General features: G+C 39.6%; 1 protein-coding gene across 4 annotated transcripts in view; it reads left to right on the top strand.

Annotated features, from left to right (window-relative positions):
• Nucleotides 1-13,034, top strand: part of specc1 (sperm antigen with calponin homology and coiled-coil domains 1) — a 79,554-nt gene extending 66,520 nt beyond the window's left edge. For 2 of the 4 annotated variants that reach the window (XM_005737835.1, XM_005737836.1), the window contains exons 13-15: nt 832-948; nt 6,727-6,786; nt 11,930-13,033. In XM_005737835.1, the coding sequence (XP_005737892.1) occupies nt 832-948; nt 6,727-6,786; nt 11,930-12,019 (267 nt within the window). In that variant the 3' untranslated portion in view covers nt 12,020-13,033. Of the gene's footprint in view, nt 1-831; nt 949-6,726; nt 6,787-11,929 lie in introns of all 4 variants that reach the window. The other 2 variants (XM_005737838.1, XM_005737837.1) reach the window with 2 other exon arrangements.

The raw sequence follows: 13,034 nt of genomic DNA, 5'->3' as shown, positions 1-13,034 counted from the left end.
ATTATTATTATTATTATTATTATTATTATTATTATTATTATTATTACATACAACTAGAATATACAATGCTATGTGAATCTAATAGCTCTTAGATTCATATTGTAGCTTTCATTTTGCATGTTACCATCTAAAACAAAATGTTTAGGACTCTTAGATTATTTCCACCTTAACAGGATGAATCCAGATCAAAGCAGTGTAAATTTCCCCGGTTTCGTATAATATATGGGAGGAATCTAACACACGTACCCATGACTCACGAGGGCCTCCCTTGCTGTGAGCTCTGTTCCCAAAGCGTATGAGAGGGATGAAACAGGAAGACTGTAAATAACTTATCTGTTATACAGAGAGTCTGCACCCTCCAAACAATGGCCCAGAGGAAGTGTGTCCTCCGAGCTCCTCTCCTGTTATCATACTCTGAATATGCTGTATGCTCCGTGCACGAGGTGATGATGCTCTGAGAATCACATAACTAAAACCAAACAAACTGGACGTGCTGCTATGCATGTCCTTCATGCAGAGGAGATCAGAGATAGCATTGTTGTTTTGAAGTGATTCAAGAAAGAAGATCCTCCTAATATCAATGACTGGACTCTTCTGCTGTTCTGCGTCTTTCAAATTTGATTAAATTTTAATTATTTTTCCTTTGATTTTATGACCTGATGGATTTCTTTTTCACTGCATGGTGATGTTGTCAAGAGGCTGTTAGTGCTTCTACCTGAATTATTAGCACTTTATGCTGATTATCATTATTTTTATTGAAATTATGTTGCTCTAATTAATTTTTTTAAATTTCTTTTCCTTTTTTTTTTCTTTTTTTCCTTGTGCCTTCAGAATATCGATGTGACCAACTTCAGCAGCAGTTGGAATGATGGCCTGGCTTTCTGTGCCCTATTGCACACATATCTGCCTGCCCACATCCCTTACCACGAACTCATCAGTCAAGATAAGGTAGAAAAATACAGGAACGCCTAGCACACATGCAATCACGCAAACACGTACACACACACACAGTGGCTCACCAGCAGTTAATCAGAACCGCCTAAACAACGAAACCCATTGGAAATTTATATATTGCATTTATAAGTTCTAAGTATTTATAAAACAGATGCAGATGTACATTATCAATTGTATTTACAGGGAGTGCAGAATTATTAGGCAAATGAGTATTTTGTCCACATCATCCTCTTCATGCATGTTGTCTTACTCCAAGCTGTATAGGCTCGAAAGCCTACTACCAATTAAGCATATTAGGTGATGTGCATCTCTGTAATGAGAAGGGGTGTGGTCTAATGAGATCAACACCCTATATCAGGTGTGCATAATTATTAGGCATCTTCCTTTCCTTTGGCAAAATGGGTCAGCAGTCTCAAAATTGCAAAGCTTCTGAAGCGTGATCATCGAACAATCAAGCGTTTCATTCAAAATAGTCAACAGGGTCGCAAGAAGCGTGTGGAAAAACCAAGGCGCAAAATAACTGCCCATGAACTGAGAGAAGTCAAGCGTGCAGCTGCCAAGATGCCACTTGCCACCAGTTTGGCCATATTTCAGAGCTGCAACATCACTGGAGTGCCCAAAAGCACAAGGTGTGCAATACTCAGAGACATGGCCAAGGTAACAAAGGCTGAAAGACGACCACCACTGAACAAGACACACAAGCTGAAACGTCAAGACTGGGCCAAGAAATATCTCAAGACTGATTTTTCTAAGGTTTTATGGACTGATGAAATGAGAGTGAGTCTTGATGGGCCAGATGGATGGGCCCGTGGCTGGATTGGTAAAGGGCAGAGAGCTCCAGACGCCAGCAAGGTGGAGGTGGAGTACTGGTTTGGGCTGGTATCATCAAAGATGAGCTTGTGGGGCCTTTTCGGGTTGAGGATGGAGTCAAGCTCAACTCCCAGTCCTACTGCCAGTTTCTGGAAGACACCTTCTTCAAGCAGTGGTACAGGAAGAAGTCTGCATCCTTCAAGAAAAACATGATTTCCATGCAGGACAATGCTCCATCACACGCGTCCAAGTACTCCACAGCGTGGCTGGCAAGAAAGGGTATAAAAGAAGAAGAACTAATGACATGGCCACCTTGTTCACCTGATCTGATCCCCATTGAGAACCTGTGGTCCATCATCAAATGTGAGATTTACAAGGAGGGAAAACAGTACACCTCTCTGAACAGTGTCTGGGAGGCTGTGGTTGCTGCTGCACGCAATGTTGATGGTGAACAGATCAAAACACTGACAGAATCCATGGATGGCAGGCTTTTGAGTGTCCTTGCAAAGAAAGGTGGCTATATTGGTCGCTGATTTGTTTTTGTTTTGTTTTTGAATGTCAGAAATGTATATTTGTGAATGTGGAGATGTTATATTGGTTTCACTGGTAAAAATAAATAATTGAAATGGATATATATTTGTTTTTTGTTAAGTTGCCTAATAATTATGCACAGTAATAGTCACCTGCACACACAGATATCCCCCTAAAATAGCTAAAACTAAAAACAAACTAAAAACTACTTCCAGAAACATTCAGCTTTGATATTAATGAGTTTTTTGGGTTCATTGAGAACATGGTTGTTGTTCAATAATAACATTATTCCTCAAAAATACAACTTGCCTAATAATTCTGCACTCCCTGTATAGTACTGTGCAAAACCCCTAGTTTCTTCACGTTTTGCTTCCATCGAGCCAGACTTTCATGTGATTTTTAAAGTGGTCTTGAACAATAGTTCTCTGGGCTTTTTCAAGGTCTTCTGAACCTTTTCTTTGGAAATTTTTTGGACTGCTTTTTTTATTCATATGTTCCGCTGTGCGTCCTTAAAGGTCAAGCACATAAGAAGCAACACCTGAAAGTCATGTCCTTAAGAATCAGAAAAAGAATCCAGCAAAGATCTCGCACAGAGATGCTTCTGCCCCCATTAGTTTGTCCATCAAATTAGACAAGAGCTGAACTGGTGATTGAAATTTTAGGTTCAAACCAGGAGAGAGTTATAGCAATGAGTGAGCAAGTGAGCAAATTAATGTATAAATGTAAATTTATTAGATTACTTCAATTAGTAAATTGCGCTTTGCTGTTTTTTGACACTTTTAATCCTTAATGCCACATTTGGTTCTTTGTTTATCAGTCATGTTAACTCATGTTTGGAGCAGTACTTACGCGAGGCTGAATTCACACTGTTCTCTGTGAGGAGCACTGACTGGTCATCAGCAGATGAGCTGATGTCAGGGCCCAGAACATGTAGAGCATGCTCTTTAAGCTGTTTTAACCTTCAAACAGCTTAAACAGGTTCTGCATATCTGCAAGGTACTTTGCAAACTGCCTCCACCCTGGCACCTACATTCATATTATACCTGACTTGATATATCTGACTATCAGTGTCATATCTGTTGTCACTGATGCCTGCTGTCTTCTGTGATACTTCTTCCCACCAGTGGCTTTCCATGTATGTTAAACAGAAGATCATACGGCCTGATATCACTCACTGCAGATCAGAAAAATCTTTTGACTGTTGTGGTCCTGACTAAAGTACCTTCTATTAGGTGGTCTATCGGGTAAAGTTGGTCTCTAATACTTTTAGTGTCACTGGAGTCTTCACGTCATCAGATCTTTGTCTTCTCCATGCACCTTGGAAGTGGGTGCCAGAAAAAAAATGTTGCTAAAGTATGTTTTATGACATCATTGCTGTTTTAAAAGAATTGCAGTTTTTATTTTCCTCTTTTTTTCCATTGCAAACTAGGTTACTTTGCTATCCAAAGTTTGGACACGCTTGTCACTTCTAAATACGTGACCTGTCTAATTTAATGGGGGGTTTTTTTATAGCAGAGAGAAATAAGATAAGCCTGGAAATAGGGCTGGGCCATATCATACCGTTCACGGTAATACCGGTATAATGTTGGGCAACGATAAGAAAATGAAATATCGCGATAGAATATGGGTAAGTGCCTTTGTTTTCATACTCACATGGCAGAAAAAGCATGGCGGCGACAGAGAATTAGAAACGCGAAAGCGGATCGTTGAATGAAACGGATGAATTGGTTTGTAAAATGCTGCAACTTCAGTGGTGTGGAACTCGTTTAGCTTTCGTCCGTCAGATACACAACAAAGCACTATTTTTTTGTAGAGCACGCTAGCGGGCCGTCGTTATTACCGCATTTTTTTGGAAAATATGGAAAATACTAAAAATCAATCCTTTGATTTTTCTGAAAATCGACAGTGCCCCTTATGTATGAATTCTGGTTGTGTTTACTGACCTCGAAACAATTTTATGTGGTACACGGCACTCGAAAATCTGTCAAATGTTTCAGTACGACTTTGCTAAGCTACAAACCTGCATCGCTTGATGGAGCATTACGGCTATCGTAGACAGTAGCCTTGCGGAGTGATACGTACTGTCTCTGTATCTATGAAGCGCCTTGAGGCGACTTATGTTGTGATTTGGCGCTATATAAATAAAATTGAATTGAATTGAACGTAATATTACCGTATTGTGTGTATAACCTCTTTTTAAGTTTTGTGGATGTTATACATGGTTATGGATATGTCGGACAATCAATTTCCACTGCAAATGCTTTTTGGTTAAACTGTCAGCAAGGAATTTGCATTTGCACTGTTAATTTTTTATATTATATAACTTTAATGCACATAAAAAAACAGCTGCTTGTTTAAGTGAAGATACATTGATGTTGTATTTGGTTTTTGTAGTTGCTGTTGTAAAGTATTTTGTCTAGTCAGTTATATCGTTATCGCAATTTTCAAATGTGTATATCGTGATAAATATTTTTGGTCATATCGCCCTGCTCTACCTGGAAATATACTGATCTTGACTTATTTATATATTTATCTTTATTGCCTGTTTTGCTATTTTAGGAGCTGCTCCATTATTAATTTTTTTATATATGAAATGATTTAATATTGTCTTATATGGTATTCCAATGTTTAATGCAATCAGGGTCATTTTTCTTATTCTTAGGATGAATTCTCTCTCACAGTGATCACTGGGTCATAACCCACACAAGCTAATACACACATATTTGAGCAAATTTCTGGTTTCATGTCAGCTTGTACGCTGGAGTAAACTCACATGTAGAGAAATGTGCATACTGTTGGAGGTTACTGCAGCACTCTCTGACTAAATGCTGAAAAAAAATTTCCACCTACATAAGATTAAGTGACAGACAGATATTTTGACGTATATCTGTCTGTCTTCTCTGAATTCCAACTCAAATTCAGAGAAGCCGCTTGTAATTTTTTTTGTTTTTGTTTGATGAACTCACTCTGCCTGCTTTCATCTTTTTCTTCTTCAGTCTCAGGATGAATGTTCTCTCTGATTAAGGCTGCAGGGCAAAGCGCACGTTCAACCTGACAACTCAGTCTCCAGAAGTGCACATAAAGCTCCAACATCTTGTTTGAGTAGAATGTCAGCCATAAAAATGATCAACCTCTGATGTGTTCATGTGAAAGATCACCAGGAGGACGATAACAGCCCTGTAATACTCTGAAGCTATTTTGCAGGAGAGATTTTTTCCATCATTAACTTGCATATTACCGACTTCCTGTACATATATGTTTCGGTTTTATAGCACTGCCACATTGTTCATTTTGCAGTAAGAGACAGCCTCAGTATGAATTATGAATGTAGCCATTTCTGTAGTCTAAGTGATTTGGAGCACTGAGCAGCAGTTATAGCTCAGTGCTGACGGCTGTGTAATGCAGACATGCAGGTGGTATATACAGTAGTGCTGCAAACAATATGGCTCCTCTCTGGGGACTGTGGGTCCTTCACCCCACCGCTACAAGATTAAAACAATAGACAAACACCTCTGACAAGGCCCGACACATCCTACGTGACAAATTAGTGATGCAGGCGTGGGTACACAGGGTTATGTCAGTGTGAAAGTATAACATTAAGTTGACGACAGAAACATTGCACAACCCATCTCTCTCTGAATAATTCAATTGAGCTGCATTGCCTTTAATAACTGTTGCTGAGTGACTTTCCCCAAGGCCCAAACACCCACCTTCCTCCCAGTGTAATCTGTCCTCCCAGTACTCCCACTCCTGCCCTCCTTCACCCCTTTATCATACGGAATTTTTAAGAAAGATGACATTATAGGCGAACCTGTATTTTAGGTGAAGGTCTGCAGCTGCAGAACTAATTATTAAGAATTCATAATTTATCAATTCGTCATCCCAGCTGTGATGATGCCTCAAGGCAGTTAATATGAAGGTTTGAGCGATCACAAGAGTTTCTATTCATGAGTCGGGGGGGCCTGTGCTCTCGGTACGATGGAAAGAAAGAGAAAATTTTAACCCGAGTTTAGAGTGAAGCATAGCATTCAGTACGTTGATGAGTTTGACTTTCTATCAGCAGTGCTCACATGGAGGGGTTACTTTGTTCTTTACACTCATCATGTGCTTTCTGTAGAGATGTAATTATACAAACACAAACAGTTTTGTGTTACAGGCTTCAAGGGGATCCAAATTGGATTTCCTGATAGCTCTCAACCAGTATGGCTTTAAACTTATCAGATAAACATGAGTGAATATGCAGCTGACACAAAAAAGCAGAGGCTTATGTAGGCTTCAAACGGTCTCTTGGGATATTGTATGGTTTATTATGGTATTTGTGAGCTTATTGTTTCTGATTCTTCCTCCATGTGTAGTGTTGCAGAATGACCGAGACATTCACATTTTCTCTGTTTCCTGATATGAGCGTTTTTTTGGGGTTTTTTTCTTCAGGTCCGGAATCTGACTCTAGCTTTCCAGGCAGCTGAGAGCATTGGCATCAAACCCTCCCTGGTGAGTTAAACCACACCAGACCTCACACAAACACACTTGGAAAACACAGAGCTTTTGATTAGACAAACTGGAAACAGACCACTTTGATTTGCTAAACTTTTAAGATATGAAACTTCAGAACAGAGATTGGCCCAGAAGTGTGTTCCAGTACTCTTCCTTGGAAATAATCTTTTCTTATATGGGGAAAACAAATCGTTATCGGCTCTTTTGCTCCACTGAAATATTTAGACTTTGTGAAAAAATTGCCCTTCAGTGTTTGTCAAGTTATAAACAAAGCTGCTCGTATTTATTTTAAGGAACACGGGACTATCAGCTTCTGGTAACAAAGCTAGTATAAATTGTTCAAAAACAGATACTTCAACATTTTTTTTATTTATTTGTTTGTTTATTTTTTGGCCCTTAGGTCCCCAGTTTCAAACCTAAGGGCTAAACTATCTGGGACATACCTTGTCTCTCATCCTGTGACAGCTAGGTCAGGCTTCAGTAACCCCACGACATTAAGCTGGATAAGCAGTGAAGAAAACAAATAACTGGAATTTTGGCTTAGTTTGAGTTGGATACCAAAGTGTGTTTTGTTCTTTCAGCAGTAGAAGGATAGTGGCACAGTGGTTAGCACTCATATCTCACAGCAACAAACTTTGGGTGTTTTTTATGGGTCCACTGCGGAGGCCTGTTGCCTGAGAAGGTTGCGTGCATGGTCTACAAACAATGTTTAGAGGGGTGGTACGTGTCAAAAGAACTTCCACATGAAGGTTAGCAGCCAAGGTTGTCTGCAGCTAGATGATGGATGTTAGTTGTTACCTGTCAGTGCTGTTAGTGTTGCAGTTGATTGGTACAGATAGACTGAACACTTTCAGTTATGAAACAAAGTGGTGACGTGAATGCCAAAATCATCAGTTTCCTGCTCTCTGCTGCCTGTCATTATATAGGAAATACTGAGTGGTTAGTCAAAGGAGTGATCACACACACATTTTAACAGCAAGTGTGTTGACCTATTTTTTAAGAACATTTTAGGCTTCTCTAAAAATTTGAAATTAATAACAAGACAAGAAACAGTATAAGTTAAAACTAAGAAAGAAATCGTAGTTTGTATTTTTTGATTGAGAAATAATATGACTCATAAACTATTGCTTATCTTTCTCAGAATATTGACTGCAATGGTTTGACTAAATGTTTGTTGCTGCAGTAGTGTGGACAAAGTGTGTGGTATATCTTTGCTTACGTAGCCTTAACCGCACTAATGCCCACACAGTGGGTTTGCTTTTTCAGTTTAGTTCTTATTGTTTAAAACAACTTAGTTTTCAGTAGTAGTCCAAGGCACCCCAGCCATTCATCATGGCCCAAAGACATGCACGTCAGGTGGATTGGTGACTCTAAATTGGCCCTAGGTTTAGAGTCACCATCAGCTGTGAATGTGAGCGTGAATGGTTCCCTGTCTCTCTTAGGGAGCATTGACCTTTGACCTAAACTAACAGTGGCCATGAACACAACAGCCTGACTGCACCAGGACAACATAGCTCATTACTACAACCCCATTTCAAAAAATGCTGTAACACTGTGTAAAATCTAAATAAAATGATGTATCAAATTGCCCATCTGCCGGCCTCTATTTCCAGATGTTTACAGTCTGTTGCTGATAGAAGAGGAGATGATGTCAGTGAGGAACATGTCCCTATTTCATGTTTCACGTTTTTTGAAGTGTGTTGCTGCCCTCAACTTCAAAATTACCTTATTTTTTTCTTAGCGGTACATTTTCTCTATTTAAACTGTTGATATATTTTCTGTGTTCTATTGTGAATAAAATATGTCTTTTACTACAAGAATTGTAATTGCCTTCTGTTTTTGTTTATATTTTAAACAGAATCCCAACTTTTTTGAAGTTGGGGGTTATATAAACTTCACCCCAATTCTGCCCTAACTGCCTATTCTGAGCTTTAAATAACACAAAATTAGTATCATTCAGTCTCTTATGTCCTCCCTTCCTTAGCTCCTTCTCCATCTGAGAGTGGATTTATCAGACACTGATCCCGCCCCGCATCTGGACCTTTAACCTGCAGACACACTGTGATAGAAACTGCACAGAAACACTTTGTGTGTTTGGTGTTATTTCCTGCACCCACTGAAATGTTGCACTTTAAATTAGCTACCAGAGAAAAGGTACAACTTTCATGCTCACACCCAGTCTAAAGCAATGCCAGGCTGCACCACATGAAAAATGAAATCTCTTGGTATTATTTATTAAACTGAGATTTATCATGTGTGAGTACTCCTTAAACTGGAGGAACGCCATTCCTGATATTTTTTTAAGCCCAGGCTAAACCAGTTCTATGTGCATTTTGTAAGAAACAAAAGTACAAGTAGTATACATATAAATCAATAACGAAGTGATCACCTTTAGGGTACTACAGGTCACCCAGGGTGGCCTTAACATCTGAATCAACATCTGAACTTCAAGACAAAGAGCTTTTTCACAACAGCCATTGTAATGGAAAATATAAGGTAAACACAGGTGTTAGTCACGATACACAGCCTTTTTTAATGCCAGTGTTTATCTAATATTTCATACCACTGTGGCTGCTGTGAAATAATAATGTCTATGCAGGCCAATGTTGGGCTTCTGTAGGAGTCCCTTTAGGATGTCTGCTTGGGACATTGTAAGAACAAGAACATTGCAAGGTGATTGATATCACTTGCTTTACCTGTGGTTTTAATCTTGTGGCTGACTGATGCAAACTGAACACTTTCAGTTATGAGACAAAGGAAGTACTGTGTGGGTAGCTGAGCCATTAATTGGGAGGTTTGTTTGAGGTATTAAAGTATTAAACTACTACTTTAATGAACATTTTTAACCTTGATTTCTCTGTAAGCTTGCAAATTATTAATTTGGGAAAAAACCTCCTTCGTCACTGTGTACGGGAATGTCAATACTTCTCTCACAAACTCGGCTAATCTTATTCATTGAGTTGGTTAGATAAACCTTAGGCCTTGCAAAATGGGGAAAAAAAATCATAATCCCGTTTTGGCTAAGATGTTATGTCTAAAGTTTGTTTTCTGCAGCGGATGTGAGTGACGTCTTCTTCCCTATGCAGGCTTACCCACACGAAAGCACAGACGGAGGCAAAACAACAGCACTGTTTTAGAAATCGTCCTTACGAAATGATCAAAACCGATCAATTTTCGAAGAAGACAACTTCTCTCTGACTATATTTTGGGATAAATCAAATATTTTAGTTATGAGTGTTACTGCCACATGTAAAGACTAACTCATTCCATTGGTCATAGACCCAAGTTATTCCTAAACACACACACACACACACACACACACACAATCACTAAGGTGTGTACAGTTTGTGTGCTTTCGGGCTTTTTGCCATGTTTTTTCCTTCATGCGTATATGGTACTCTAAACACAAACGTCATCAGCTTGAAGTGTGTTGACACTAAAGAGTTTAATGCTAACCAGGTCAAGTTTCATTTCTTCCAGGACAAAAAATTAGTGGCTTTGCTGAAGTAATCAACTGAAGTTTGGCAGTTTGTGGGAATAAGCTTTACCAGAACTACTGAATTCTGATGTAAACACACACCAAGAGCTGGACCTCAGTAATGAAGTGAATTGGGCATAAATGGAGCACTGAGGCTAAAGTTCACATTACTTTGTCTAATCAGTCTCCATTACATGCTTGTGGTTCCAAGCTTGGATACAGAAAAGTTATTCCCATGTCCGTCAGTTGAAAACACTATAAACAAATAAATAGCTGCATCCTATCTGGTAGTCTCTGCTGATGTTTTTTTCAGTGTTAATTAATCCTTTATAAACGGCCCAGGAGGATATTTCTCATCCTGCCTTTAGGAGGCTGAGACATCACGAAGCTTCTCTGTAAATCTGAGCTAAGGGGAGCGGCTCGATGTGGAGTCATGTGAAAGCCTCGTTCGCTGTTTGAGTCACCGGTGTCTCCAAGCAGCTGACTACTGACAGCTGCTCGGAGACTCATTACGCTGTAGATTTATATTTTGCGAACTGCCCTCAAAATGACCCAATTTTCCACCACGTCCATCTTCAGATTTCATTAACATTACTTGGGAAATGCATACAGTAACTCAATAATGAAGTCAAATATCCTCTACAGCCAACCTGATGAACGCGACTTAAACCAGTGTTCTCAGTTTTCATTTTCTTTTTCAGTTTTCGCTGTCGCAAACAGAAAAAAATTAAACTAAACAACTTGTCACAGACACTCTGCTCTGTCTCTCTTCAGATATCACACTTAAACACTAAAAGCTCCAAGATATGAGTTTTATAATAAAATGAGGATTGCTGCAATTCAATTCAGTTTTATTTACATAGTGCCAAAAATACACCAAAAATAGTCACCTCGAGGGGCTTTATATTGTAAGGTAAAAACCCTACAATAATACAGGGGAAACCCCAACAATCATACCACCCCCTATGAGCAAGCGCTTGGTGACAGTGGGAAGGAAAAACTCCCTTTTAATAGGAAGAAACCTCCAACCAGAACCAGGCTTAGGGAGGGTCACCCATCTGCCACGACCAGTTGGGGAATTCAGGAGAGAGGATGAAAAACACATTGTGGAAGAGAGTCAGAGATTAATAATAACTAATGATTAAATGTAGAGTTGTGTATAAAACACATAGTGAGTGTAAAAGGTGAGTGAAGAAGAAACACTCATCATGGGAAGTCCCACAGCAGCCGCGGCCTTTTGCAGCATTAGTAAGTAACTATATGCTTTATCAAAAAGAAAAAGTGTTTAAGTCTAATTTTAAAAGTAGAGAAGGTGCCTGTTTACTAAATTTAAACTGGGAGTTGGTTCTACACAACAGGGACTGAAGGCCCTGCCTCCCATTCTACTTTTAAATATCCTGTCCGTACTCTCACTGCAGCCTCTTGGATCAACTGAAGACTTTTCAGGAAGCACTTATATTTATGTGACATTTAGATTTCATAGAAATAATTACCACCCATTTAATACATTTTAATGCTGACATGTAGACAAATACAAACTTTTCTTATAAAAATTGTGTCTGCTTGGCCTGTTGGTAGCACTGTTGAAAATGAAACGTCATTCCTTAACTACACTCAACTTCCAAACTGCTGTTCATTCACACCTATCTCTGTCCCAAACAGGACATTAAGGAGTTGATGAAGACCGACAGGCCAGACTGGCAGAGCGTCATGCAGTACGTCTCCCAGATCTACAAGTACTTTGAGACCTGATGGGTATGTAGGAGGAGCTGGAGCCTGATGAAGGGTTTTTCTGTCCCATTTTGTGAGCCCTACAACCTCTTTTGAGACCGGGCTGATGATGCCACGTTACCCCTGCTCCTGCTCGACACTGGAGACGTGACCGAGGAATTCTGTTATTTAAAGCTGCCAAATCCACAGTCGCTGCTCACGTGTTCAGACAGAGACTGGAGTCACTTTTCAGAGACTTTCAGCATCAACCAAGCATTTGATCCACAGACACACTGATTATGCTGAAAGACACTATTGAAGCTATGTAGCAGTTGACAACACAGTTTACAGAGACTTGACAAGTGATCCAATTTCTTTTCTTCCCTCTGTACAAAAATCAATGCGTCGTTAATGCTTTTTCAGATGCTGGCTGCCTCTCATCCTTAGGTACAAGGTGTTTTTTGTTTTTTAGTAATACTGGCTGCCAGGAGACAACTGCCCAGTTTTAGAGAACTACAAAGTCTGCACTAAGTGGCTGTAGGGGTGGTGGCAGATCATGGCCTGTTATGTTTGGATATTTGTTTTTTGCATTTGTTTTTGCTTTTTTCCATGCCCTGGCTTCTTTTCTTTTTATTCTCTAGTGTAAGCTTAGTGTTAAAAGCTACTTTGTTAGGGTTAGGAAAAATTGTAGTTTGGGTTCAGATGTTCTCCTTCAAAAACGTAACATTGAAAAATGATGAGTATGGGGTAGTAGCTGTGTTTTTTTTGACGCTATAACCGGGTGCATCGAGCCCTGTTGCCAAAGGGACACCTTGCATAACTGCAGGGCCGTGCAGAGACGTTTAATTTGTGTTTCTCTTACAGCTCCGGACCGCAAAAAAAATGCGCGTGCTGTTTGTGAGCTCGTTCCCAGCTCGTAACCAGCGCGTTCTGCCGTCAAGGGCGATCATTGGTTAAATGTGATCATGTGACTGATGCAAGCCAGATCCTTTTATTTTATTTAACTGTGATTAATAGTTAAATATTATTGTTGAGGGGCACTGACAGGACTCTGCAC

This window comes from Pundamilia nyererei, unplaced genomic scaffold (genome assembly GCF_000239375.1).
Source record: "Pundamilia nyererei isolate P.nyererei 1_Seehausen unplaced genomic scaffold, PunNye1.0 scaffold00080, whole genome shotgun sequence".
Taxonomy (NCBI): domain Eukaryota; kingdom Metazoa; phylum Chordata; class Actinopteri; order Cichliformes; family Cichlidae; genus Pundamilia; species Pundamilia nyererei.
Note: the sequence above shows the minus strand (reverse complement) of the source record. Positions and strands in the feature narration are given on the sequence as shown.